Source organism: Bombina bombina, chromosome 1 (assembly GCF_027579735.1).
Source record: "Bombina bombina isolate aBomBom1 chromosome 1, aBomBom1.pri, whole genome shotgun sequence".
Taxonomy (NCBI): domain Eukaryota; kingdom Metazoa; phylum Chordata; class Amphibia; order Anura; family Bombinatoridae; genus Bombina; species Bombina bombina.
This window is the reverse complement of record NC_069499.1, coordinates 97,194,935-97,222,897: the sequence shown is the minus strand read 5'-3', so window position 1 is coordinate 97,222,897 and position 27,963 is coordinate 97,194,935. Positions and strand designations below refer to the sequence as shown.

Here is a 27,963-nt window from a genome sequence, read left to right as displayed (position 1 = left end):
GGTCACATGGTGCGTAAGACAGGACTTCTCCTGCTATGAAAAAGGGCGCTAAGCTATTATGGGCTGCTCAACACTTCAAAAACGAAAGTGAAACCTGTTTGTTCCAAGCCAAAAAACACAGTCTATGAGCCTAAAAAAACTCTCACATTAAGCAGATATAAATGCAAGCTGTTCAAATAATCTCCCTGAAGGAAATATTAAATCTTGATCCTATCGAGGTATAAAGGAGCCACACTGTGACCTTGTATTGCGTTTTAAAGTGTATATATAAAAAAACGGTCTTACCCTCCAGGATCCATGCTGTGGAACAGGCACAGCCTCTCAAGTGTGACAGTCTTGCAGCAGCGCTTCTGACATGGACTTGAGTGTTAAACAGCAAGCAGTCAAACTCTTCAACACTAATTGCTCAGGAGCAGTTAGTGACAGTCTGGATGGGTTTGCAGAAAAACTTTTCCTGCATCTCCAGACTCTAACTTTCATCAATACTCTGAGAAGTTGACATGATTACTTAAAACTACAGTCCTTTCTTGAAGGGACCATACCCATTACAGGACTATCCAAATCTTCTGACACTTCTCTGCCACCTTCTATAGTGACAAAAGGCAAAGAATGAGTGGGGGATAGGGGAAGTGGGAAGGATATTTAAGCCTTTGGCTGGGGTGTCTTTGCCTCCTCCTGGTGGCCAGGTTTGTTGTATTTCCCAACAGTAAGGAATGAAGTTGTGGACTCTCCCTGCCTTATGGAAGGAAATTAACTGCAGCCAATCAGCATCAACTCTTTTACGGTGATCTCATGAGATTTCATAGTAAACTTCCTTAAACTGCATAGGGAAATAACACGAGTGTGCATGAGGCTTACTCCCTTGCCTGTCCCGGGACAGACATACTGATTGGCTGCTTAAAGTCCTTTACAATGGGGTGTGAATACTTAGGACATTTTGAGGTAAAATATATTTCTTTTTTATATAGAGATGTTCAGGTGATATTTTCTAGTCCGCTTTTTACAGCTGTGCTGCATCACTTTCAAGTGTTTCAACATTTGAGTATCATGGCCCTTTAAATCTCACACTAAACGTCCATAAACTGAATAGGAAAATAACATGACTGTGCCGGCACATGCCAGATGCACACTCCCTAGCTTGTCCTAGGACTAGCATTCTGACTGTCAGCTTAAAGTCTCTTTACAGTGAAGTGCAAATACTTATAACATTTTGAGGTAAATATCTTCTTTTTTACATAGAGATGTTTAGGTGATATTTTTTAGTCTGCTTTTTATAGCTATACTGCATCCATTTCAAGTTCTTCAAAATGTGGGTGTTATATCCCTTAAAGGTCCCAAAAAAACCTTAAATGGGAGAGGGACTAAAACCCAATGCTGTACCACCTCCACCACCACTATTGCTAAAAAGTGTGGCAGCTGTTGGACACAACTACTGCAGAGAAAATGTATTCACAGTTGTAGTATTGTGTCTGCAAAATTATCCTCCTGGTGACATCATCATTGTGAAGGTGTATAAGCGAGAGACATAGCGGTTAACTACTAAACAGGCTAACGGAGGTTATCATCAAAGGGTCAATCTAATGCAGAAAATGATTTAGCTTGCCTGTTTTTAGCCTGCTTTGGCAACCAAGGGGCTATAAAACAAACTGGTTCAGCTTCTGTTTCATTTAAGCATTCAAAATGGTTTTTGAACCTAATACAGCTACACCAGTTAGGTTTTAGCCGAGCACAAACCAGATCTTGTTGACAAAATGAAATTACATAATAAGCCCCTGGTAATGTCGCATTCAGGCTTCGATTGAAAGATTATGAAATATTGTTTGCTCTACAAATTAAAGTAACCTTATAGTCTGTAAAAGTACTGTATACAACACACAGATACAGTTGTGATAGCTGAACATTATGTGACAGGATGATGTTCTGCCACTTAGGAAAAAGCGCAAATACAACATTCGCTGCTTTGCTGAGCACAGAAAATCATTCCAACGTCATGGCCTGGATTGCTGAAACAACTAAATGAACTTCATCCCATAAGGGACCATAAAAGGCCAGGATTAGGGATCTAACTGGTTCAAGTAAGATCAGCTGGTAAAAATAACTACGTAATAGGGATTTACACAGACATATGTGTTGCACTTTTCTACTAATATATCAGATGCCAGAAAAAGTTGAACACCGCAGATAAGAGGCCCTTTTCGTAAGGGGTGATATAGTAATCTGGCCCAATCACCTTAGGCCTGTTTAAGACATGAAACTCAAAATGTCATGTAATTTAAAAGGTACATAAAGGTCATAACTGTGCATTTAAAATTTGAATATATTTCTATTGCCAAAACTGCTTCTAGTAATTTTTTTCTATAATGAAAAGAGCAGCTAAAATATTAACTCTTTTTAACGTACAAAAAAATATTTTTAAGAAAAAGCTGTTGGGATTTGTTTGAAACCAATGACTATGTGCATCTGAATCCTGGGACTACTGCACATCGGCTAAAGTAGTCCCACCGGTGGGCTGACTAATAAAGAAATAAAAACTGGTTTATTCAACTAAGGAACATACGTTTTTTCAAATAAGCAAAGCTTAGTAATACATTTTGAAACATTCTCTTCTAAACAGAACAGAGAATATTTTTGAGAACCATGTCTCTTTAAAGGAACACTAAACACACACCAAAAATATACTAGACATAATGGTGTATTCAAAGCAAACATTAATGTGAGAATAGTATGCAGATGTATTTTTTTATACTTTTAAGTTGTTTATAGGGATATAAAACCCATTTTTTTTTGCAGATTCAGATAGAACAGGTGATTTTAAAACAACTATTCCAATTTACTTACTATTATAATTTGTTTCCGTTCTCTTTTGTTGAAAAGCAGGGATGTAAGCTTTGGAGGGTCACACCATGGGGCTGATTTATCATCGGTCTGTCCGACATGATCTGCTCAGCGGTTCATGTCTGACAGACATCGAATGCCGACAGCGTCATTGCACAAGCAGTTCTTGTGAACCGCTTGTATAATTCCGCCCCCTGCAGATTTGCGGCCAATCGGCCGCTACCAGGGGGTGTTAATCAGCCCAATTGTACAGGATCGGGCAGAATTCAGACCGCAGCCTCAGATGCAGCGGACCAGTTATGGAGCAGCGGTCTTAAGACCGCTGCTTCATAACTGCTGTTTCCAGCGAACCTCAAGGCGCGCACGTAAACAGGGGCATCAGGGGCCAATAAATCGGCCCCAATGTATCCCTGCCTGTGGACTTTTAACAATGTTGAAATAAAATTAGTTTTTTAAGTAATTTTACCCCCGAGTGCTCAGGAACTTTGTTTATTCTAAACATTGGAGCCGGCCCTTTTCTGGAGCACTATATGACAGCAGTTTGACAACAATGTTATCAATTTGCAAGAGCACTAGAGGCCAGCACTATTTCCTGCCATATAGTGGTCCAGATGCCTATCTAGGTATCTCTTCAACAAAGAATATCATAGGAATGAAGCAAATTTGATAATAGAAGTAAAATGGAAACTTTTAAAATGTTATGCTCTGTCTGAATCACAAAAGAAAATATTTGGGTTTTATATCCCTTTAAACACTAAAGAAATTTAAATTTGCTGCTCGACGCTGCTCGACTTACCACCTGCGCTGTGCTAGTTTCTTTGCCGTCTCTCACGGCATCAGAACAAGGCTTCCATCAGAGCCTATAGAAGCGCACTCTAATGAGTACAATGCTTTCAGGCATTGCGAACAAGAGGTCGCGTTTGAATTGCACTTAACTTGCAATACCAGTGCACACTGCAAATATCTTGCTTGCGAAAGAGCAATTTTGCGCTCCACTCGCAATCTAGGCCATTATTTGTAACACAAAGAGGAAAAAACTACAGTACAATGCCCTTTCAATAATCATTTGCTTCAGAATTAACTAATTTTGACCAGATTTGTCAATAAAATCAGCTGGGTGGTGGATCCTAGGGAGAACACTGTATGTACAGGGACATAAAATGTTAAAAAAACAGGCTCAAGTGTGTTAGAGTATTGTATTATTGCTTGCACCAATAGTTAAAGGGATAGAAATTCAAAATAAAAATGTGCATGAGTGCATTACAATGTGAAATAGAAGCATTTTTGCAATTTACTTCCCTTGTTAAAAATGCTTCTAGTATAAGTTGTTACTCTCTTTCTGCAGCATACGCACATATCCTGCACCAATATTCTAACACCAGTACACTACACCTTCTCAGAGAGCTGGCAGTGCTATGTATTGCTTCTGAAGCTGTAACGTGTGTCGTACAAGCCACTGCTGACTATCTGAGGAGGTGTAGTGTACTGGTGTTTGTATATTGGTGCAGGATATGTGCGTATGCTGCAGAAAACCCGTAATAACTTATACTACAAGCATTTTTGACAATGGAAGTAAATTGCACAAATGCTTCTATTTCAAACTAAATTGCACGTTTACACATTTCATTTTTGACCTTGCAACATTGCACTACTTTGAACTAGCTGAGCACACATTGTGAGCCATTAACAAGAGACATATCTGTAGCCACTAATTACCAGCTAGCTCCCAGAAGTGCACTGCAGCTCCTGAGCCTACATTTGGATGCTGTTCAACAAAGGATACCAAAAGAGCAAGGAAAAACAAAAAGCCTATTAAAATGACTTGTTCTAGCTGAACCAAGAAAGCTTAAAGTGAATATAAAGTTAAATGGATGAGTGACTGGTTTTTAAAAATACCATTAAAAACAGAGGCAGTTTAATTCATTAAACTTTACATTGCAGCGTTTTTCTTAAATACTTACCTATTCTTTAGCAAAACCTAGACCTCCGCCCGCTTCTCATACTGTACTTAGCACCTCAATGACCAAACCGGCTTCCTCCAATCACGGCGTGGCCTCACGAGATGGATGTTCTGGGGAAGCCGGTTTCGTCATTGCTGAGGTAAATACAAAGGAGCTGCAGTCGGAGAATCGTCAGTCTGGGTTTGCTAAAGAAAAAAGATATTAAAAAACAAAACAAAAAAAAAATGCTGCAATGTAAAGTTTAATGAATGAAAGTACATCTGTTTTTAGTAGTATTTTTAAAAACCGGGCACTCATTCATTCAACTTTATATTCACTTTAATTTTGACTTAAAAGTAACAACCAGGTAAACATTTAAGTATTTACATGAGTTTCTTTGTATTCTACTTGAACAATGTGAAAACAAAATTTGCATGAACACTTGCATTTTATATATATACTAGTCCTAAAGCCTGTGTACACGGGCCAATTTTTGCAGTACAGCGGTTCCACACCTTGCTCTCTCTCTAACCCCCCTTCTCTTCTGCTCTCTCTCTCCCCCCTCTCTTTGGGCTCTCCCCCCTCTTTTTTGCACTCTCTCCCCCCTCTTTTGCTCTCTCTCTCCCCCTTTCTTTTGCTTTCTCCCCCCTCTCTTTTGATGTCTCTCCCCCTCTCTTTTGCTGTCTCCATTCCCCCTATTTTGCTCTCTCTCTCCCCCCCTCTTTTGCTCTCTCCATTCCCCCTATTTTGCTCTCTCTCCCCCCCCCCCTCTTTTGCTCTCTCTCCCTCCTCTTTTGCTGTCTCTCTCTCCCCATTCTTTTGCTCTTTCCCCCTCTCTTTTGCTCTCCCCCATCTCTTTTGCTCTTATGCTCTCTCTCTCCCCCTCTCTTTTGCTCCCTCTCTCCCCTCTTTTGCTCCCTCTCTCCCCCCTCTCTTTTGCTCTCTCTCCCCCTCTTTTGCTGTCTCTCTCCCCATTTCTTTTGCTGTCTCCCCCTCTCTTTTGCTCTCTCTATCCCCCCCTCTTTTGCTTTCTCTATCCCCCCTCTTTTGCTCTCTCTCTATCCCCCTCTCTTTTGCTCTCTCTATCCCCCCTCTTTTTCTCTCTCTCCCCCTCTCTTTTGCTCTCTCTATTCCCCCTCTATTTTGCCCTCTCTATTCCCCCTCTCTTTTGCTCTCTCTCTCCCCTTTCTTTAAAGGGCCACTGTAAGTAAATATTTTCTATGCCTGTTACTAACTAACTACCCCAAATACGCTTTTTATCAATAGCATTTCATTAACATATCTCTACCGTATATCAGAAATCTTGTCTGCAAATTTAATTGTTTTCCAAACCCACTCTGCGGGTATCCTTTGCTCTGTACCAATCCGTTTACAATACCTAGGTTTCAAAATGGCGCTTTAAACACAATTTCATTGGTTTAAGTATTTTGAACATGCAGTGCTGAAAATAGTGGGCAGGATAACGTGACATCATCGGCAAATAAAAGATATAACTTTTAGAACGTTATGAAAATATAGGTCAGTAGGTTTTAATTAATGTTTATTAACTTTAATATGTTAGTTGTTTGGCTTAAAAATTATAGCGGAAAGTAATCCTTTAACTCTCTTTCCCTCCTCTCTTTTGCGGTTTCTCTCTGTCCCCTTTATTTTGCTCTCTTTCCCCCCTCTCTTTTGCTGTCTCTCTCCCCCTCTCTTATGCTCTCTCTTCCCTCTTTTGCACTCTCCCCCTCTCTTTTGCGCTCTCTCTCCACTTTCTCCTCCCTCTCTTTTGTTGTCTCTCTCCCTCTCTTTTGCTCTCTCCCCCCTCTCTTTTGCTCTCTCTCCCTCTTTTGCTCTCTCTCCCCCTCTCTTTTGCGCTCTCTCTCCCCCTCTCTTTTGCTCTCTCTCTCCCCCTCTCTTTTGCTCTCTCTCTCCCCCTCTCTTTTGCTCTCTCTCTCCCCCTCTCTTTTGCTCTCTCTATCTCCCCTCTTGATCTCTCTCTCCCCTTTCTTTGCTCTCCCTCCCCCTCTCTTTTGCCGTCTCTCCCTCTCTTTTGCCGTCTCTCCCTCTCTTTTGCCGTCTCTCCCTCTCTTTTGCCGTCTCTCCCTCTCTTTTGCCGTCTCTCCCTCTCTTTTGCCGTCTCTCCCTCTCTTTTGCCGTCTCTCCCTCTCTTTTGCCGTCTCTCCCTCTCTTTTGCCGTCTCTCCCTCTCTTTTGCCGTCTCTCCCTCTCTTTTGCCGTCTCTCCCTCTCTTTTGCCGTCTCTCCCTCTCTTTTGCCGTCTCTCCCTCTCTTTTGCCGTCTCTCCCTCTCTTTTGCCGTCTCTCCCTCTCTTTTGCCGTCTCTCCCTCTCTTTTGCCGTCTCTCCCTCTCTTTTGCCGTCTCTCCCTCTCTTTTGCCGTCTCTCCCTCTCTTTTGCCGTCTCTCCCTCTCTTTTGCCGTCTCTCCCTCTCTTTTGCCGTCTCTCCCTCTCTTTTGCCGTCTCTCCCTCTCTTTTGCCGTCTCTCCCTCTCTTTTGCCGTCTCTCCCTCTCTTTTGCTGTCTCTCCCTCTCTTTTGCTGTCTCTCCCTCTCTTTTGCTGTCTCTCCCTCTCTTTTGCTGTCTCTCCCTCTCTTTTGCTGTCTCTATCTCCCCTCTTTTGATCTCTCTCTCCACTTTCTTTTGTTCTACCTCCCCCTTTCTTTTGCTCTCTCTATCTCCCCTCTTTTGATCTCCCTCCCCCTCTCTTTTTCTGTCTCTATCCCTCTCTTTTGTTCTCTCTATCTCCCCTCTTGATCTCTCTCTCCCATTTCTCATGTTTTCCCTACCCCCTCTCTCCCCTCTTTTGAGCTCTCCGCACGGCCTTTTCACGGCCCTGCCCATGTCACGTCCAGGCCCCGCCCACATCACGCCCGGCACGCTACTCAGTCACTCTGAGTCTGCAGTTCAGAAGGCCAGGTGTGTTTGTCCTCGCGCGCAGTCTCTACTGCGCATAACAGCTTCGGACAAACACACTTGGCCTTTTATAGTATAGGATATATTCAAACAGATACACATATTAATATACATACACTATAGAAGCAGATTTATAAAAACGTACACACATCGCAGATAAATAAAAATAAAGGTGAATAATCAAGCAGAGCACTCACATAAGCCACTATAAATAACTGTACTCACATTAGTTTAAAGGGACAATAAACTCATTGTAATTTCAAGACATTTCTGTTGTGTTGCTATAGAAGAACACATCAGCCAAGTCTTAATGTTTGTAAAACAAATTAACATCTTTTTTTTTACTGTAACTCTTTTTCAATATTCCATCTCCAGCCACCATTTCCCTTATTTGGAGGAGCCAATCTGGGCATTAGTGTACAGATAACAAGGCTAACCACAATCATAAAGTTGGTATAAAGTAAATTGTTTTGCATTAATTATCTGATAAAGTCAAATTGATACAGATATGTACCAGAGAGCACCTTGAGAAGTCAGCAGGGCGTATTTTAAGTTTTGAGAATAAGAAATTGTTCAATTTTCAAAGCTAAATTACATGAAAAGGGGCAAAATAATAATTCAAAGTTGTTTCATTACACTTAAAGGGATATTCCGGTCAAAATGTAAATGCACATAGATTTATTACGTCTTTGAATAGAAACATATTTGTAATATACATGTATTGGCAAAAATGCTTCTAGTAAAAGTTATCACTGTTTTAGTGTTAACATTCTCTGCATGTGAAGCATAGCTAGGTATTCTCAGTGCACCAGCATTTTGAATAATGCAGCTGCTCAGAGCACCAGTGGGGCTTGTATCATCAGTCAGCAGTTAACAGATTAAGTCATAACCATATGGTACAAGCACCTTTGGCTGTCTGAGCAAGTGTGTTTATAATGCTGATGCACGGTGCATACTTAAATACACTTTTGCAACAGCTATAGCTTTTATTAGAAGGATTTTTGCTAATACATGTATATTACAATAATGCTTCTATTCAAAACAGAAATGCATCTATGTGGTTTCCAGTTTAGGCTGGAATGTCCCTTTAACTAAACAATTTATATAAAAATGTCAAGGTGTTTGCTGTCCCTTTGTTGTACTATAATGTTCAGGAGAGCCCTAGAGCTGATGATTTATAAGTCTGGCTCATTCGTACCTAACCACATTGTCTGAACATGCTGAGCCTTTCACTAGGCACACTATATTGTAAAATTTGTTTTGCGTTTCCAGTGACTCGTTGTACCAACTGCAGAATATCACATTTTGTTGTTTAGGTGTGTATTTGAAACCACTATCCATGGTTCTTGAGAACAAGCCCATTGAAATGAGCTGAGTCGATGAGGAGAGCAGACCTGCTTATTTTATTTCTCTATACACAAAGACCAATACTTAGGTACTGACATTTTCACTAGGGGTGATGGTTTCAATGGAAAAAAACAGCTACTTTGATTGCAAGAATAAACCTAATGCAACAATTTCCAAAACGGTAAATACTAATCACTGGTCTAATAAGTTATTGTGAACACTTTAAGGGGGGATTACAGTACAGTGTCCCTATAAAAGGGACATTCCGTTCAAAATATGAATGGACATAGATAAATTACATCTTTGAATAGAAACATATTTGCAATATACACGTATTGTCAAAAATGTTTCTAGTAAAGGTTATCTGTTTTAGTGTTAACATTATTCTCTGCACGTGCATGTGAAGCATAGCTAGATATTCTCAGTGCACTACCATTTTAAATCCAGCAGCTGCTCAAAGTGCCAGTTGGGACTTATATCATGTCAGTAATTAACAAAAATGTTTCTATTCAAAACTGAAATGCACCCATGTGGATTCCAATTTTGTCTGGAATGTCCCTTTAAACTACCAGGATGTTTAACTAAAAGTCATGTCTTACTTTCCTGTTTATATGCTAGACAGATAAACCTATACAGCTTAGTAGACACACAACTTATCACAGCTTTACAAACAAGACACGCTATTTTGCACTATATTCAAATCTTCTAATTTGATCTATATGTGTGTCTGGGAGCTTACCCTGCATGTAGGACTCAATTTTCCTAATGAGTTCATAGGATTTGGTGCGGTCCAACAAGGTTCTAATGGCAGGTACTGGGTCAAGGATGATGGTTTCTGGGTGAGCTTCAATGTAGTCCTGTAAAAAGTAATACAAAAAAAAAAAAAGATTCATTTGACAAGAGTTTGAGACTGAAAAGAAGAGGTAGTAGATACATGGAACAGATTCCGCATATACAGAAGATACACAAATCAAATTTAAAAAGACATAATGGACAGAATTGATTTGTGCCTATGTCATTCAAATTTGAATAGAAGAACTTTTGCGATATACTTGCATTAGCAAAAATGCTTTTAGTAAAAGGTTAGCGATGCGGAATCTTTTGGCGCTCTACAAATAACGGATAATAATATCACAATTTGAGCAGCATATGCACATATTCTGCTCATAACGAGGCCCATCATCTCCTGCTCAGAGACCTGGCATGCATCTTCTCAATGAGGACTCAAAATTGCATCATACAAGCCACTAACAAGTCTCTGAGCATGCACAGTCTTTGAGAGTTGGTGCATGGAGCAGGCACAGCATATATGCATATGCTCCTGAAACAGTTAAAGCAAAAATGCTTCTAGTAAAACTTAATACAGCAATATTGCAAAATACTTCTAATTAAAATTAAAATGAACACATGCAATTTCTTTCTTATGGTGGTGATAGTCCACGATTCCTTACGGTTGGGCATTCCTCTCCTGGCCACCAGGAGGAGGCAAAGACACCCTACACCAAAACTTTAAGTATCCCTCCTATCTCCCTCTCCCTCCCAGTACTTATTTGTCTCCTCAAGGAGGAGGCAAGGAAAGAGCTGTGCAGAATTTATTGAAGAATTACAGAAAAATGAATCCCAAATTTTCCCTCAATGGATAGTTCCTGGAAGAGAGGGACATAGGAGTACTTGGCTGTGCAATGTAAATCTTCTCTATAGAGTTGTGGTCACAAGCCTGCCACGGATGTCGCTGGGATAGTTCCTTTAGCCTCCTCCTGTTGGGTCATGTAAATGTACTCCCTCCTCAGTATATCCACTACTGTTAGTTACAGTACTGAAGGGGTAAGCTAGTGTACCTGCATATTGGGCTCAATTTATCAAGCTAGGGCAAACAGGGGCATATCTTGTGAGAACCTGTAGTCGTAGGGGGGGGGAGGGGGTGGCGGCTTGATAAATTGAGCCCATTGTATTCAGGGTAAGACTGGTGGTGTAGGCAGCTGCTGTGTAAATACCTGCATCCCCCTTTACAGCCCTCGGCTATTAGAAGGCACAACAAGTAGTATTCATCATAGCCACCAATATATACTTATGTGCTGTTTTGTTTCATAAAGCAGGCACTGCAACGTGTACATGTTTTGGGCAGACATTTATTGTATTTTCTGCGCTATTATGGTAAGTAATGTTTTTTTCCAGATGCTGACACTGTATTTATTAGTTGCCATCTTAAGTATATCGCCACTTTAAGGTGTTCCACACTTGGTTGGTGGTTAAGCTATCTCAGTGCGGTTATCAGAAATCTGGTTAAAAGGAGCGCTAACCCGGCATGTAAGAGTGCACAGCTACTTAAGGAGACGAGCGCAACACGGGGGATACATTTTTACTCTGGACAGCAGGGGTTAACTAATTTACAGCCTCAAGAGGGTTTGTGTGCGCTCCTCCTTCACTCTGATGGCGGTTATCTCAATGGCATTGTGCTGGCTACCGGAGGGGGCAAGATTAAACCTTCACCAAGAGCAAGGGGTGATTACTTAATGCTGTGTATCCTTACAGGGAACTAATTTTCGAACATAATAGCGGTATAACCACTGTTATTGCAGTCATTTATGATGGTGCAATAAATATTGCGTACAACTTGTTGAAAGTTTAATAGCATATTGTATATATTTGCCTAACATTTCTAGGTATGGGATTGATGGCATTACAAACACACACATTACTGAAGAAGCGTTATGTGAAACGCGCGTCAGGGGCACTGTTCACGGGGTCATAGCACCTCTTTTAGTTGCTCGCTCATGTAGACAATGCTATTTAGTTGGTAATTTACAAATCGAACTTAACGCAGGATAATGTTAAACCAGTCTCCGATATAGTAGAGACTTTTTGTAGCTCAGGTGGTTTTCTTGTTATTTTTATAATCTAGCCAGTATAATGATAAGTTAGCCTCCGCTATAAAAGAGGCTTTTGTAGAAAGGCAAAACTCTGTTTCCATTTGGTTAGTGCTGCAAGAAATACAATGTTTCAAATATCCTAATAATATGTATCCAATACTACAGATATATTTAGCGTAGCAATTATCCCACAAAGTCCCTCTGAAAACTGACAGGGTTACGGCTCTCTATATGTTCATATGTGATTTTAATCACTTTAATAATGCAATTTACGTAAAGAGTCTAACCTGTCCATTGTGTGACTCCATCTTTATGATATACTTTACAAACACAATAATTGTGAATTAACCCTTTGTGCATAGTTCATCATTGCACACATTTTGGGAGTATTTGTCTCCTACCTGTCACAAATCTATACAATCTGGCTAGTAAAACTTACACAGAATAACTTGAGCTAAATACGTTATTATAATCAATATCCTGCATATATTTACAATATTGCAATCCTGAACTTATACCTCATTCTAGGGGCAATTTATTTAAATATCCGGATTGCATATAATAATTGATAATATTTTCGATTTGATATTTGGTAACTCATTACCATAAGTGTCTGTGAGCTTTGCTATTTTTAACTAGTGTGTGTGTGTGTGTGCGTGTGTACTAGTCCAGCTGGACTTACACTTTGTCTCCAATAAAGTATTTTGAGTTTGAATGTTGCCGTTGAGACAAATTTTATCACATATCTGATTCCATATATTAATGGGCTTGACTAAATAATCATTTAGAGGTAGGCAGTCTTTGCTCTTTGTTTTGCAAATCCTGTTGAATTAACTATACATACTTGGAAGGTAAATGTGGCAAAGAGTTTGCTTACTCCTCTCACAAGGGTGTCCTTTCTTGTGGTAATTATAGTTTAGGTCTCCACGGGGCAGTTTTTTATCAGACCAACGTAAGCTCAAGCTGCAATCTGTCTGCCAGAAGTTGCAGTCTCTTTCTCGTGCCACAATTGCTCAGTGCATGGAGATAGTAGGTCTGATAGTGGCAGCATTAAACCCCATTCTGTTTGCAAAGTTTAATTGCTTAGGCATAGGAGTGGAGTCACATCAACTTGTCCCAATTAATTAATTTAGTTCTGTTAGTAAGACATTCTCTGTCTTGGTGGATATCCCCTGCTCCAGTGTCTCAGTGAAAGTTTTCTGTGTCCATTGTGGGAAATAATCTCCACGGACACAAGCTTTTCAGGTCCAGGAGCAGCCTGTGGTTCTTGAAGGTCTCAGGGAGTTTTGTCGTCTCAAGAGGCGAGGCTACCAATAGATGTCCTGGAACTTAATTTTCAAGGAGCTTCAGGCTTGATCTCTTCTCAGATCAGTTCCTTTTAATCGCTGCCAGTCAGACAACATTTTGGCTGTAGCCTATGTAAATCATTAATGGGGTACCCGCAGGGCTGTAGCGGTGAAGGAGGTTTCTCGTATCCTGAAATGGGCAGAGGTTTACCAGTTTACCATTTAAGCCATTTTCATTCCTTGAGTCATCAATTGGGAAGCGGATTATCTGAGTCGTTAGACATGACACTCAGGGGAATGGTCTCTCAACCAGAAGATTTTCGATAAGTTGGTGCATCGCTGGGGCCTTCCAGAGATAGACCTAATGGTGTGCCGTCTAAATCACAAACCATCAATATATGGGTCTAGGTCGAGAGATCCTCAGGTGGCATTGATAGACGCCCTAGCAGTTTCTTGGTCTTATCTACTATCTAATGGTGGATTATTTTATCAACATCTACAATCGCTCAGTTTAACATCTTGGAGATTGAACGCTTAATTCTTTCTCAAAGAGATTGTCTGATTCACTAATAAAAAAAACCTCATTCAGGCGCATATGCCTGTTACTAGAAAAAATTTACCACAAGGTGTGAAAAGTGTATATATCCTGGTGTTCAGATCGAGGAGCTGCATGGCATACTGTTAGAATTTCTTGTATCTTACAATTCCTTCAGGCCTTGACTTATTAGCTTGTACGTTTACGTGTCACATTTCCGCTTTTTCTGTTTTATTGCATAGGCAATCTCCACCCTTCAAACCTATGCATATCTGGATATTCATAAAGACAAAGCAGTGTTACATATTCTGTCTACTTTTCTGCCTAAGGTAGTTTTTTTCAGAGAATATAAACCAGGAAAATGTGGTACCTCATTATGCTCTAATCCAAAATCTTCAAAGGAAGGTTTATTACATAATCTAGATATGGTTAGCGCATTAACATTTTATTACAGGCTTCTAAGGACTTCCGTCAGTCCTCAAGTCTGTTTGTTTTGTTTTCAGGTAAATGTAAGGGTTAGAAGGCCACTTCTGCTTCCTTAGCTTCATGGAAAATCGCCACTCTTAAAATTTACAGCTCATTCAACTCGTTCTGTTTCTACTTCTTGGACTTTAAGAATGATGCTTCAGTGGAACAAATTTGCAAGGCTGCAAACTTGGTCTTCTTTGCATACTTTCATCAAATTGTATTATTTTGATGTGTTTGCCTCTGCAGAGGCAGCTTTCAGAAGGAAGGTCCTTCAGGTGGTAGTTCCTGGTAAATAGATGCCTGCCTTCTTTTTTGTCCCACCCATTTTTTTCGTGGACTTTACAGCTTGAATATTGGTTCCCAACAGTAAGGAATCAAGGACTCTCACCACCATAAAAAAGAAAAACTATTCTTATATTAAAAATTTCTTTCCTTCTTGGTAGAGAGAGTCCACTAACCCAGCCCATTTTTCCTAGTTGGCGGCAGTTCTACTTTGCACCTATTTACCTTACTATCTTTCTTACTTCTTCTGTCTATTCTACATACTACTTAAAGGGAAGAGGAAGTAGGAGGGATACTTAAAACTCTGGTGTAGGGTTTATTTGCCTCCTCCTGGTGGCCAGGAGATTAATTCCCAACAGTAAGGAATTGTGGACTCTCACCACCAAGAAAGAAAGGAATTTATCAGGTAAGAATAAATTATGTTTTTGACTAGTATGTCCATTAAGCACATAAATAGTTAATATAAAAGAGGACTCTTCATAAATCTGGTCAGATGCTTTAAACGCATAAAGCCAAAAAGCAGTAAAGGGACATGAAACCCATTTTTTTTCCTTCATGATTCTGATAAAGTGTGATTTTAAACAACTTTCCATTTTACTTTCATTATCCAATTTGTTTTTTTCTCTTGGTATCCTTTGTTGAAAGGGATACCAAGGTAGGCTAAAGAGCTGCTGATTGGTGGCTGTACATCTATGCCTCATGTTACTGGTTCACCTGATGTGTTCAGCTACCTCCTAGTTGTGCATTGCTGCTTCAACAAGGGATACCAAGAGAATTAAGTAAACTATATAATAGAAGTAAATTGGAAAGTTGTTTAAAAACAAAATGTATGCTTACCTGATAAATGTATTTATTTCAAGGCATGGAGAGTCCACAACGTCATTCTCATTACTAGTGGGATATTCAACTCCTGACCAGCAGGAGGAGGCAAAGAGCACCCCAGCAGAGCTGTTAAGTGTCACTTCCCTTACCCATAACTCCCAGTCATTCGGCTGAAGGGAAATGGAAAAAGATGACAACACAAAAGGTATAGAGGTGCCTGAAGTTTACACACAAAAAAACTGTCAAATTAAATTTAAATAAGGGTGGGGTCGTGGACTCTCCATGCGTGGAAAGAAATTTATCATGTTTGTTTTCTTTCCTATGGCATGGAGAGTCCACAACATCATTCTTATTACTAGTGGGAACCAATACCCAAGCTAGAGGACACAGAATGAAAGGGAGGGAGAACAAGACAGGTAGACCTAAACAGAAGGTACCACTGCTTGAATAACTTTTCTCCCAAAAGAAGCCTCAGTCGAGGCAAAAGTATCAAATTTGTAAAATTTTGAAAAGGTATGCAAAGAGGACAATGTTGCTGCCTTGCAAATCTGCCTCACATAAGCTTAATTTTTGAAAGCCCAGAAAGAAGATACAGCCCTAGTAGAATGAGCCATTATTCTCCCCGGAGGCTGCTGACCAGCTGTCTCATAAGCCAACCTGATAACACTTCTTAACCAGAGAGAAAGGGTAGTAGAAGTGGCCTTCTGAACCTTTTGCTTGCCAGAGAAAACGAACAGGGCTGAAGATTGTCGAAAATCTTTAGTTGCTTAAAGAGAAACTTTAGAGCACGCACCACGTCCAGATTATGCAGAAGACGTTCTTTTTGTGAAGAAGGATTGGGACAAAAAGGAGGAACAATGATTTCCTGATTTATATTGTGATCCAACACTACCTTAGGAAAAAATCCCAGCTTAGTGTGAAAGACAGCCTTATCCGCATGAAAAATAAGGTAAGGTGAATCACATTGCAGAGCCGAAAGTTCAGAAACACTGCGAGCAGAAGAAATAGCAAGAAGAAACAAAACCTTCCAAGATATCAACAGAATGCATCGGCTCAAACGGAGCCTGCTGCAAAACTTTAAGAACAAGATTTAAAGTCCAAGAAGGAGCAACAGGTTTAAACACAGGCCTGATTCTGACCAATGCCAGAACAAAAGATTGGACATCTGGCAGGTCAGCCAGACGCTTGTGAAAAAGAATAGAAAGAGCGGAAATCTGACCCTTCAGAGTACTGACTGACAAACCTTTCTCCAGGCCCACCTGAAGAAAAGATAAAATTCTGGGAATCCTTACTCTGCGCCAAGAGAATCCCTTTGATTCACACCAATTAGGTATTTGCGCCATACCTTATGGTAAATCTTACGAGTAACAGGTTTACGAGCCTGAAGCATGGTATCAATGACCGTCTCCAAGAAACCACGCCTAGCCAAAACTAGGAGTTCAATCTCCAAGCAGTCAGATTAAGAGAATCTAGATTTGGTTGGAGGAAGGGACTAGAAGGAAGCTTGGCATTTTGATGAGATGCCATCAGATCCAACTCCGGAACCCCCCACCTGAGGGTTATCATTGAAAACACATCCGGATGGAAAGCCCACTCCCCTGGATGAAAAGCTCAGAAAATTCGCCTCCCAGTTGCCCACTCCTGGAATGTGGATGGCAGATAGGATACAATTGTGAGCTTCTACTAATAAGGTATACCAAAGCGCCAACTATACGAAGGCTGGGTCTGGACCTAATGCAATATTGTCAAACGATTACAATAAACAATTTATTGAGTACACAAATAAGTTAAAAACATGGATCCATGTATAAACAATCAGATTTATACAACAATAATAGCTAAATGAATAGTAAAAACAAATAGTTATGTAACGTATATAGCATTTAAAATTGTGCAAACATTGCTCTTAAAAATATTCATAAAAAATTCCAAATTTAGTATAAGGCTCACAACAGAAATTCAACTTTGTGTTTACCATATACACATACACAAATTTGTACAGCAATAATAGCTAAATGAATAGTTAAAACAAATAGTTAAATAGCAGATATGGCATTTAAAATTGTGCAAACAATGCTCTTAAAAAATATTCCTAAAAAATTCCAAATTAAGTATAAGGCTCACAACAGAAATTCAACTTTGTGTTTACCACATACACATAATAGGTGAAATATATTAGTCAGTTATATAATATTATCTAACCAATAATATTCTCGATTCTATGCAATACTAAATATTGCCAATAGTGACTAATGTGTAAGGCTCTGAGTAAGACCTTTAACTGTGTGTTTACCACATACGCATTGTCAAGTAAAAAATATTGTGACAGCAATAAGCCAATGTAAAGAATGTGTATCAAAGAAGTTGTGTGCAAAAATTAGTGTACAAAAGATATTAATGGTCAAAAAATAGGTTGATCTTCAAAAAACGTGAATTAAGAACAAAGATTGTGAAAAATGAAAAACCAAAAATTTACAAAAACATTGTGGTGTGTTCCAATAGTAACTTATATAAATGTAAATAATAGTCCAAAAAATAGTCCAACAGTGAAAACTTAATAGAAAAAATAATCCAACAATAAATTATAATAAGTAGTGTGTCTCTTTAAGAAAAAACAATAATCCTTAAAGTGTTGTGAATCCTAACAGCAAAAGTTATGGTGATTTTCCAAGTGTTTTATACTGAATAGCAGTGTCAGTACTTGCTAGCCGTTTTCCAACCCAAAATTCTATCTTCTTGGCAAATATTTTGTTATTGGGTTGGAAAACGGCTAGCAAGTACTGACACTGCTATTCAGTATAAAACACTTAGAAAATCACCATAACTTTTGCTGTTAGGATTCACAACACTTTAAGGATTATTGTTTTTTCTTAAAGAGACACACTACTTATTATAATTTATTGTTGGATTATTTTTTCTATTAAGTTTTCACTGTTGGACTATTTTTTGGACTATTATTTACATTTATATAAGTTACTATTGGAACACACCACAATGTTTTTGTAAATTTTTGGTTTTTCATTTTTCACAATCTTTGTTCTTAATTCACGTTTTTTGAAGATCAACCTATTTTTTGACCATTAATATCTTTTGTACACTAATTTTTGCACACAACTTCTTTGATACACATTCTTTACATTGGCTTATTGCTGTCACAATATTTTTTACTTGACAATGCGTATGTGGTAAACACACAGTTAAAGGTCTTACTCAGAGCCTTACACATTAGTCACTATTGGCAATATTTAGTATTGCATAGAATCGAGAATATTATTGGTTAGATAATATTATATAACTGACTAATATATTTCACCTATTATGTGTATGTGGTAAACACAAAGTTGAATTTCTGTTGTGAGCCTTATACTTAATTTGGAATTTTTTAGGAATATTTTTTAAGAGCATTGTTTGCACAATTTTAAATGCCATATCTGCTATTTAACTATTTGTTTTAACTATTCATTTAGCTATTATTGCTGTACAAATTTGTGTATGTGTATATGGTAAACACAAAGTTGAATTTCTGTTGTGAGCCTTATACTAAATTTGGAATTTTTTATGAATATTTTTAAGAGCAATGTTTGCACAATTTTAAATGCTATATCCGTTACATAACTATTTGTTTTAACTATTCATTTAGCTATTATTGTTGTATAAATTTGATTGTTTATACATGGATCCATGTTTTTAACTTATTTGTGTACTCAATAAATTGTTTATTGTAATCGTTTGACAATATTGCATTAGGTCCAGACCCAGCCTTCGTATAGTTGGCGCTTTGGTATACCTTATTAGTTTCATCTTTCCATTTTGACAACTAGGTGTCAAATTATCAAAGCCAGAGGTCTTATTTAGTAGGCGCTAGGTGTACTCCACTATCAATTGTGAGCTTCTGCCCACTGCAGAATTCGAGTCACCTCCTTCATAGCTAGAGAACTCCGGGTTCCCCCCTGGTGGTTGATGTAAGCCACTGAGGTGCTGTTGTACAACTGGAATCTGATAAACCAGGCAAAATATAATTGAGGCCAGGCTGTCATGGCATTGGAGAATGCTCTCAACTCTAAGATGTTTATGGGAAGAGAAGACTCCTCCCGGGTCCAGAGGCCCTGAGCTTTTAATGAGCCCCAAAATGCTCCCCAGCCTAGCAGGCTGTCGTCCTTGGTCACAATCACCCAGGAAGGTCTCAGGAAGCATGTGCCCCGAGACGGATGGTCCTGTGAAATCCACCACGAATGACTCTTGTTAGGGAATCCAGATCTATCTTCTGCGAGAGATCTGAGTGGTCTCCGTTCCGTTGACTGAGCATGCATAGATGGAGAGGTCTCAGATGGAACGGAGCCAAAGGAATGATGTCCATGGAAGCAACCATCAGACCAATTACCTCTATGCATTGAGCCCCTGATGGACGAAAAGTAGATTGAAGGGAAAGACATGAAGCAAGAATTTTGGATTTTCTGAACTCTGTCAGGAAAATCTTCATGGACAGAGAATCTATGATAGTCTCTAAGAAACACACCCTTGTAGTTGGAACAAGGGAACTCTTTTCCAGATTCATTTTTCATCTTTGGGAACGTAGAAAAGACAGCAACATCTCTGTATGAGATTCTGCTAGTTTAAATGATGACGCCTGAACCAAGATGTCGTCTAGGTAAGGCGCTACTGCAATCCCCTGAGATCTGACCACCCAGAACTTTTGTGAATATTCTGGGAGCCGTGATCAGGCCAAATGGAAGAGCAACAAATTGGAAATGCCTGTAAAAAGCAAACCTCAGAAACTGATGGTGATCCCTGTGAATGGGAACATGCAGATATGCATCCTTCAGGTCTATGGTCGTCATGAACTGACCCTCTTGGACCAAAGGAAGAATGGAACGTATGGACTTCATTTTGAAGGACGGAACTCTGAGGAATTTGTTGAGACATTTTAGGTCTAAAATGGGGCGAAAGGTTCCCTACTTCTTGGAAACAACAAAAAAATTTGAATAGAATCCTAGGCCTTGTTACGTGAACTGGGACAATCACTCCCAGGGAAGACAGGTCCTCTACGCATTTTGAAAAGGCCTCTCTTTTCACCTGGTTTGCAGATAATCTAGAGAGGATGAATCTGCCCTGAGAGGACAAGTCTTGAAACCTATTCTGTAACCCTGGGATACTATGTCCACAGCCCCAAGGATCAGAGACGTTGCGTATCCAGGTTTGTCGAAAAAAGGAGAGTCTGCCCCCCACCTGATCCAAGACTGGACCGGAGGCAGACCCTTCATGCTGATTTAGCATCAGACTAAGGCTTTTTGGATTGCTTTCCTTTATTCCAAGACTGGCTGGGTCTCCAAGACGACTTGGACTGCTCCGGCTTGGAATAGGAAGAAGATGGAGACTTCTGTCCTTTGAAGTTACGAAACAACCGAAAATTAGAATTTTGGCAACTCTTAGGCCTATTTTTCTTATTCTGAGGTAGGAAAGACCCCTATCCATCAGTAATCTCGGAAATTATTTCCGCCAGACCAGGACCAAAGAGAGACTTACCCTTATAAGGTAAAGATAGCAGTTTGGACTTAGAAGTTACATCTGCCAACCAAGATTTTAGCCACAAAGCCCTACGAGCTAGAACAGTGAAGCTGGACATCTTGACTCCCAGTCTAATCACTTGCATATTGGCATCAGAAATAAAAGAATTAGCCAGTTTAAGAGCCTTGATCCTATCTTGGACCTCCTCTATAGAAGTCTCTTTTAAAATTAGCTCAGACAAAGCATCGCACCAATAAGATGCAGCACTAGCCACTGTAGCAATACCTGCAGCAGGTTGCCACTGTAGACCCTGATGAATGTACATCTTCTTTAAGTAAGCTTCAAGCTTCTTATCCATTGGGTCCTTAAAGGAACAGCTATCCTCAATAGGAATAGTAGTTCTTTTGGCTAGAGTAAAGATAGCTCCTTCTACCTTAGGAACTGTTCGCCACGAATCAAGTATGGAGTCAGCAACATCTTTTTAAAAACAGGAGAAGGGGAAAAGGGAACCCCTGGCTTATCCCATTCCTGAGCTATAATCTCCGTCATACGGTCTGGAACTGGAAATACTTACACGGAAGAAGGGACGTCATAATATTTATTGAGTTGACGGCAACAAAAGAGTCGGAGTCGTCCAAAGTAGCTAGAACCTCCTTTAGGAGTAAACGGAGGTGTTCAAGCTTAAATCTGAAATTGACATCTTCAGATTCTGCAGAATTTTCCCCCACAGTGTCAGAGTCTGAAATCTCACCCTCAGAGGCTACTGGGAAGGGTTGACTAGAGTAGGTTTAGCTTTTTCAGAAATCTTATTAGCTGAAAAATTCTTGGATTTCCTCTTACGCTTCCCCAAAATAGGGAAAGCAGATAAAGCTGCAGACACGGCAGACGTAATCTGTGCAGCAAAATCCCCTGGCAAATAAATACCTCCAGGAGGATGAGAGGAACTGCAAGGCACTGTATGTGTAATCGACAAGGCTTAGGATGTTTGAGGAGAAAGCTGAGGCACATCCTGCACAGCAATATCCTGGGAGACATGTGGCTCAGAAGGGAGTAACTTGTCCTTAGACTTTAAAGTTTTGGATAGACATGAGGAACAAAATGCATATTTAGGACAATTTGAGCCTCTAGACATAGTAAACATTTTTTTCATAGAAATAGAATTATCCTGTTCTGTGTCCATAGCTGAACAAATACCACTAATAACTAAAATGCAAATTTTCTTTTAAAACAGCAGGAATGTGAGGAAAAAATAATTAATCACTTTCCACCAGACAACAGAATAATAATAATCACTAACACCCTCTTTTACAGTTAGACAATCGTGCAGACAGATTAAAATCAAGGCACCACTAAATCTCAGTCTGAGGGGCCCTACCGTAACCGGACCAGGAGCTGACAATAGTAATTAGATGAAGAACTCCTCAGCCGTAGACAAATTTCAATCTTAGCAAGATGATCCGATAGTAGAGTAGCATAGCAGCAGACATAGCACTCAGATGGAGAAATCAAAAAACAAGAGTCTGGACTAAGTCTAACCCTCTTAGCCTCTCTAAATAAGACTGATATCTCCCTACTCAGTCCAATAAAGGAAACAAAAACTTGGGTGTAAGAGAGGCGCTGTAAAACAGCTGAGAGAACCAACAGTGGCTAAAAAAACAGAATTTATGTTTACCTGATAAATTACTTTCTCCAACGGTGTGTCCGGTCCACGGCGTCATCCTTACTTGTGGGATATTCTCCTCCCCAACAGGAAATGGCAAAGAGCCCAGCAAAGCTGGTCACATGATCCCTCCTAGGCTCCGCCTACCCCAGTCATTCGACCGACGTTAAGGAGGAATATTTGCATAGGAGAAACCATATGATACCGTGGTGACTGTAGTTAAAAAAAAAAAAAAAAAATTATCAGACCTGATTAAAAAACCAGGGCGGGCCGTGGACCGGACACACCGTTGGAGAAAGTAATTTATCAGGTAAACATAAATTCTGTTTTCTCCAACATAGGTGTGTCCGGTCCACGGCGTCATCCTTACTTGTGGGAACCAATACCAAAACTTTAGGACACGGATGAAGGGAGGGAGCAAATCAGGTCACCTAAATGGAAGGCACCACGGCTTGCAAAACCTTTCTCCCAAAAAATAGCCTCAGAAGAAGCAAAAGTATCAAACTTGTAAAATTTGGTAAAAGTGTGCAGTGAAGACCAAGTCGCTGCCCTACATATCTGATCAACAGAAGCCTCGTTCTTGAAGGCCCATGTGGAAGCCACAGCCCTAGTGGAATGAGCTGTGATTCTTTCAGGAGGCTGCCGTCCGGCAGTCTCGTAAGCCAATCTGATGATGCTTTTAATCCAAAAAGAGAGAGAGGTAGAAGTTGCTTTTTGACCTCTCCTTTTACCAGAATAAACAACAAACAAGGAAGATGTTTGTCTAAAATCCTTTGTAGCATCTAAATAGAATTTTAGAGCGCGAACAACATCCAAATTGTGCAACAAACGTTCCTTCTTCGAAACTGGTTTCGGACACAAAGAAGGCACGACTATCTCCTGGTTAATGTTTTTGTTAGAAACAACTTTTGGAAGAAAACCAGGTTTAGTACGTAAAACCACCTTATCTGCATGGAACACCAGATAAGGAGGAGAACACTGCAGAGCAGATAATTCTGAAACTCTTCTAGCAGAAGAAATTGCAACCAAAAACAAAACTTTCCAAGATAATAACTTAATATCAACGGAATGTAAGGGTTCAAACGGAACCCCCTGAAGAACTGAAAGAACTAAGTTGAGACTCCAAGGAGGAGTCAAAGGTTTGTAAACAGGCTTGATTCTAACCAGAGCCTGAACAAAGGCTTGAACATCTGGCACAGCTGCCAGCTTTTTGTGAAGTAACACAGACAAGGCAGAAATCTGTCCCTTCAAGGAACTTGCAGATAATCCTTTCTCCAATCCTTCTTGAAGAAAGGATAGAATCCTAGGAATCTTTACCTTGTCCCAAGGGAATCCTTTAGATTCACACCAACAGATATATTTTTTCCATATTTTGTGGTAAATTTTTCTAGTTACAGGCTTTCTGGCCTGAACAAGAGTATCAATAACAGAATCTGAGAACCCTCGCTTTGATAAGATCAAGCGTTCAATCTCCAAGCAGTCAGCTGGAGTGGGACCAGATTCGGATGTTCGAACGGACCTTGAACAAGAAGGTCTCGTCTCAAAGGTAGCTTCCATGGTGGAGCCGATGACATATTCACCAGATCTGCATACCAAGTCCTGCGTGGCCACGCAGGAGCTATCAAGATCACCGACGCCCTCTCCTGATTGATCCTGGCTACCAGCCTGGGGATGAGAGGAAACGGCGGGAATACATAAGCTAGTTTGAAGGTCCAAGGTGCTACTAGTGCATCTACTAGAGTCGCCTTGGGATCCCTGGATCTGGACCCGTAGCAAGGAACCTTGAAGTTCTGACGAGAGGCCATCAGATCCATGTCTGGAATGCCCCACAGTTGAGTGATTTGGGCAAAGATTTCCGGATGGAGTTCCCACTCCCCCGGATGCAATGTCTGACGACTCAGAAAATCCGCTTCCCAATTTTCCACTCCTGGGATGTGGATTGCAGACAGGTGGCAGGAGCGAGTCTCCGCCCATTGAATGATTTTGGTCACTTCTTCCATCGCCAGGGAACTCCTTGTTCCCCCCTGATGGTTGATGTACGCAACAGTCGTCATGTTGTCTGATTGAAACCGTATGAACTTGGCCCTCGCTAGCTGAGGCCAAGCCTTGAGAGCATTGAATATCGCTCTCAGTTCCAGAATATTTATCGGTAGAATAGATTCTTCCCGAGACCAAAGACCCTGAGCTTTCAGGGATCCCCAGACCGCGCCCCAGCCCATCAGACTGGCGTCGGTCGTGACAATGACCCACTCTGGTCTGCGGGAGGTCACCCCTTGTGACAGGTTGTCCAGGGACAGCCACCAACGGAGTGAGTCTCTGGTCCTCTGATTTACTTGTATCTTCGGAGACAAGTCTGTATAGTCCCCATTCCACTGACTGAGCATACACAGTTGTAATGGTCTTAGATGAATGCGCGCAAAAGGAACTATGTCCATTGCCGCTACCATCAAACCTATCACTTCCATGCACTGCGCTATGGAAGGAAGAGGAACGGAATGAAGTATCCGACAAGAGTTTAGAAGTTTTGTTTTTCTGGTCTCTGTCAGAAAAATCCTCATTTCTAAGGAGTCTATTATTGTTCCCAAGAAGGGAACTCTTGTCGACGGAGATAGAGAACTCTTTTCCACGTTCACTTTCCATCCGTGAGATCTGAGAAAGGCCAGGACTATGTCCTTGTGAGCCTTTGCTTGAGGAAGGGACGACGCTTGAATCAGAATGTCGTCCAAGTAAGGTACTACAGCAATGCCCCTTGGTCTTAGCACCGCCAGAAGGGACCCTAGTACCTTTGTGAAAATCCTTGGAGCAGTGGCTAATCCGAAAGGAAGCGCCACGAACTGGTAATGCTTGTCCAGGAATGCGAACCTTAGGAACCGATGATGTTCCTTGTGGACAGGAATATGTAGATACGCATCCTTTAAATCCACCGTGGTCAAGAATTGACCTTCCTGGATGGAAGGATTGTTCGAATGGTTTCCATTTTGGACGATGGAACCTTGAGAAACTTGTTTAGGATCTTGAGATCTAAGATTGGTCTGAACGTTCCCTCTTTTTTTGGGAACTACGAACAGATTGGAGTAGAACCCCATCCCTCGTTCTTTTAATGGAACAGGATGAATCACTTCCAGAAGATAACCTTGGGAGACTATTTCTAGCGCCCAAGGATCCAGAACATCTCTTGCCCAAGCCTGAGTGAAGAGAGAGAGTCTGCCCCCCACCAAATCCGGTCCCGGATCGGGGGCCCGCATCTCATGCTGTCTTGGGAGCAGTGGCAGGTTTCTTGGCCTGCTTTCCTTTGTTCCAGCCTTGCATTGGTCTCCAGGCTGGATTGGCTTGAAAAGTATTACCCTCCTGCTTAGAGGACGTAGCACTTGGGGCTGGTCCGTTTCTGCGAAAGGGACGCAAATTAGGTTTATTTTTGGCCTTGAAAGACCTATTCTGAGGAAGGGCGTGGCCCTTGCCCCAAGTGATATCAGAGATAATCTCTTTCAAGTCAGGGCCAAACAGTGTTTTCCCCTTGAAAGGAATGTCAAACAATTTGTTCTTGGAAGACGCATCCGCTGACCAAGATTTTAACCAAAGCGCTCTGCGCGCCACAATAGCAAACCCAGAATTTTTCGCCGCTAACCTAGCCAATTGCAAGGTGGCGTCTAGGGTGAAAGAATTAGCCAATTTAAGAGCACGAATTCTGTCCATAATCTCCTCATAAGAAGAAGAATTACTAATAATCGCCTTTTCTAGCTCATCGAACCAGAAACACGCGGCTGTAGTGACAGGGACAATGCATGCAATTGGTTGCAGAAGGTAACCTTGCTGAACAAACATCTTTTTTAGCAAACCTTCTAATTTTTTATCCATAGGATCTTGGAAAGCACAACTATCTTCTATGGGTATAGTGGTGCGCTTGTTTAGAGTAGAAACCGCCCCCTCGACCTTGGGGACTGTCTGCCATAAGTCCTTTCTGGGGTCGACTATAGGAAACAATTTTTTAAATATGGGGGGAGGTACGAAAGGTATACCGGGCCTGTCCCATTCTTTATTAACAATGTACGCCACCCGCTTGAGTATAGGAAAAGCTTCGGGGGGCCCCGGGGCCTCTAGGAACTTGTCCATTTTACATAGTGTTTCTGGAATGACCAGATAATCACAATCATCCAAATTGGATAACACCTCCTTAAGCAGAGCGCGGAGATGTTCCAACTTAAATTTAAAAGTAATCACATCAGGTTCAGCTTGTTGAGAAATTTTTCCTGAATCTGAAATTTCTCCCTCAGACAAAACCTCCCTGGCCCCCTCAGACTGGTGTAGGGGCCCTTCAGAAACAATATCATCAGCGTCCTCATGCTCTTCAGTATTTTCTAAAACAGAGCAGTCGCGCTTTCGCTGATAAGTGGGCATATTGGCTAAAATGTTTTTGATAGAATTATCCATTACAGCCGTTAATTGTTGCATAGTAAGGAGTATTGGCGCGCTAGATGTACTAGGGGCCTCCTGTATGGGCAAGTACAGGTGTAGACGAAGGAGGGGATGATGCAGTACCATGCTTACTCCCCTCACTTGAGGAATCATCTTGGGCATCATTTTTACTAAATTTTTTATGACATAAATCACATCTATTTAAATGAGAAGGAACCTTGGCTTCCCCACAGTCAGAACACAATCTATCTGGTAGTTCAGACATGTTAAACAGGCATAAACTTGATAACAAAGTACAAAAAACGTTTTAAAATAAAACCGTTACTGTCACTTTAAATTTTAAACTGAACACACTTTATTACTGCAATTGCGAAAAAGTATGAAGGAATTGTTCAAAATTCACCAACATTTCACCACAGTGTCTTAAAGCCTTAAAAGTATTGCACACCAAATTTGGAAGCTTTAACCCTTAAAATAACGGAACCGGAGCCGTTTTTATATGTAACCCCTTTACAGTCCCTGGAATCTGCTTTGCTGAGACCCAACCAAGCCCAAAGGGGAATACGATACCAAATGATGCCTTCAGAAAGACTTTTCTATGTATCAGAGCTCCACACACATGCAGCTGCATGTCATGCTGTTCTCAAAAACAAGTGCGCCATACCGGCGCGAAAATGAGGCTCTGACTATGATTAGGGAAAGCCCCTATAGAATAAGGTGTCTAAAACAGTGCCTGCCGATATTATTTTACAAAAAATACCCAGATTAAATGATTCCTCAAGGCTAAATATGTGTAAATATGATCGATTTAGCCCAGAAAATGTCTACAGTCTTAATAAGCCCTTGTGAAGCCCTTATTTACTGTCTGAATAAAAATGGCTTACCGGATCCCATAGGGAAAATGACAGCTTCCAGCATTACATCGTCTTGTTAGAATGTGTCATACCTCAAGCAGCAAAAGACTGCTCACTGTTCCCCCAACTGAAGTTAATTCCTCTCAACAGTCCTGTGTGGAACAGCCATGGATTTTAGTAACGGTTGCTAAAATCATTTTCCTCATACAAACAGAAATCTTCATCTCTTTTCTGT

The 27,963-nt window shown here is 40.6% G+C and overlaps 1 protein-coding gene across 4 annotated transcripts in view; it reads right to left on the bottom strand.

Annotated features, from left to right (window-relative positions):
• ITPK1 (inositol-tetrakisphosphate 1-kinase) overlaps positions 1-27,963 on the bottom strand; it is a 509,696-nt gene that overhangs the window by 130,724 nt on the left and 351,009 nt on the right. For all 4 annotated transcript variants that reach the window (XM_053697538.1, XM_053697536.1, XM_053697537.1 and 1 more), the window contains one exon: positions 9,773-9,890. In XM_053697538.1, the coding sequence (XP_053553513.1) occupies positions 9,773-9,890 (118 nt within the window). The remainder of the gene's footprint in view (positions 1-9,772; positions 9,891-27,963) is intronic.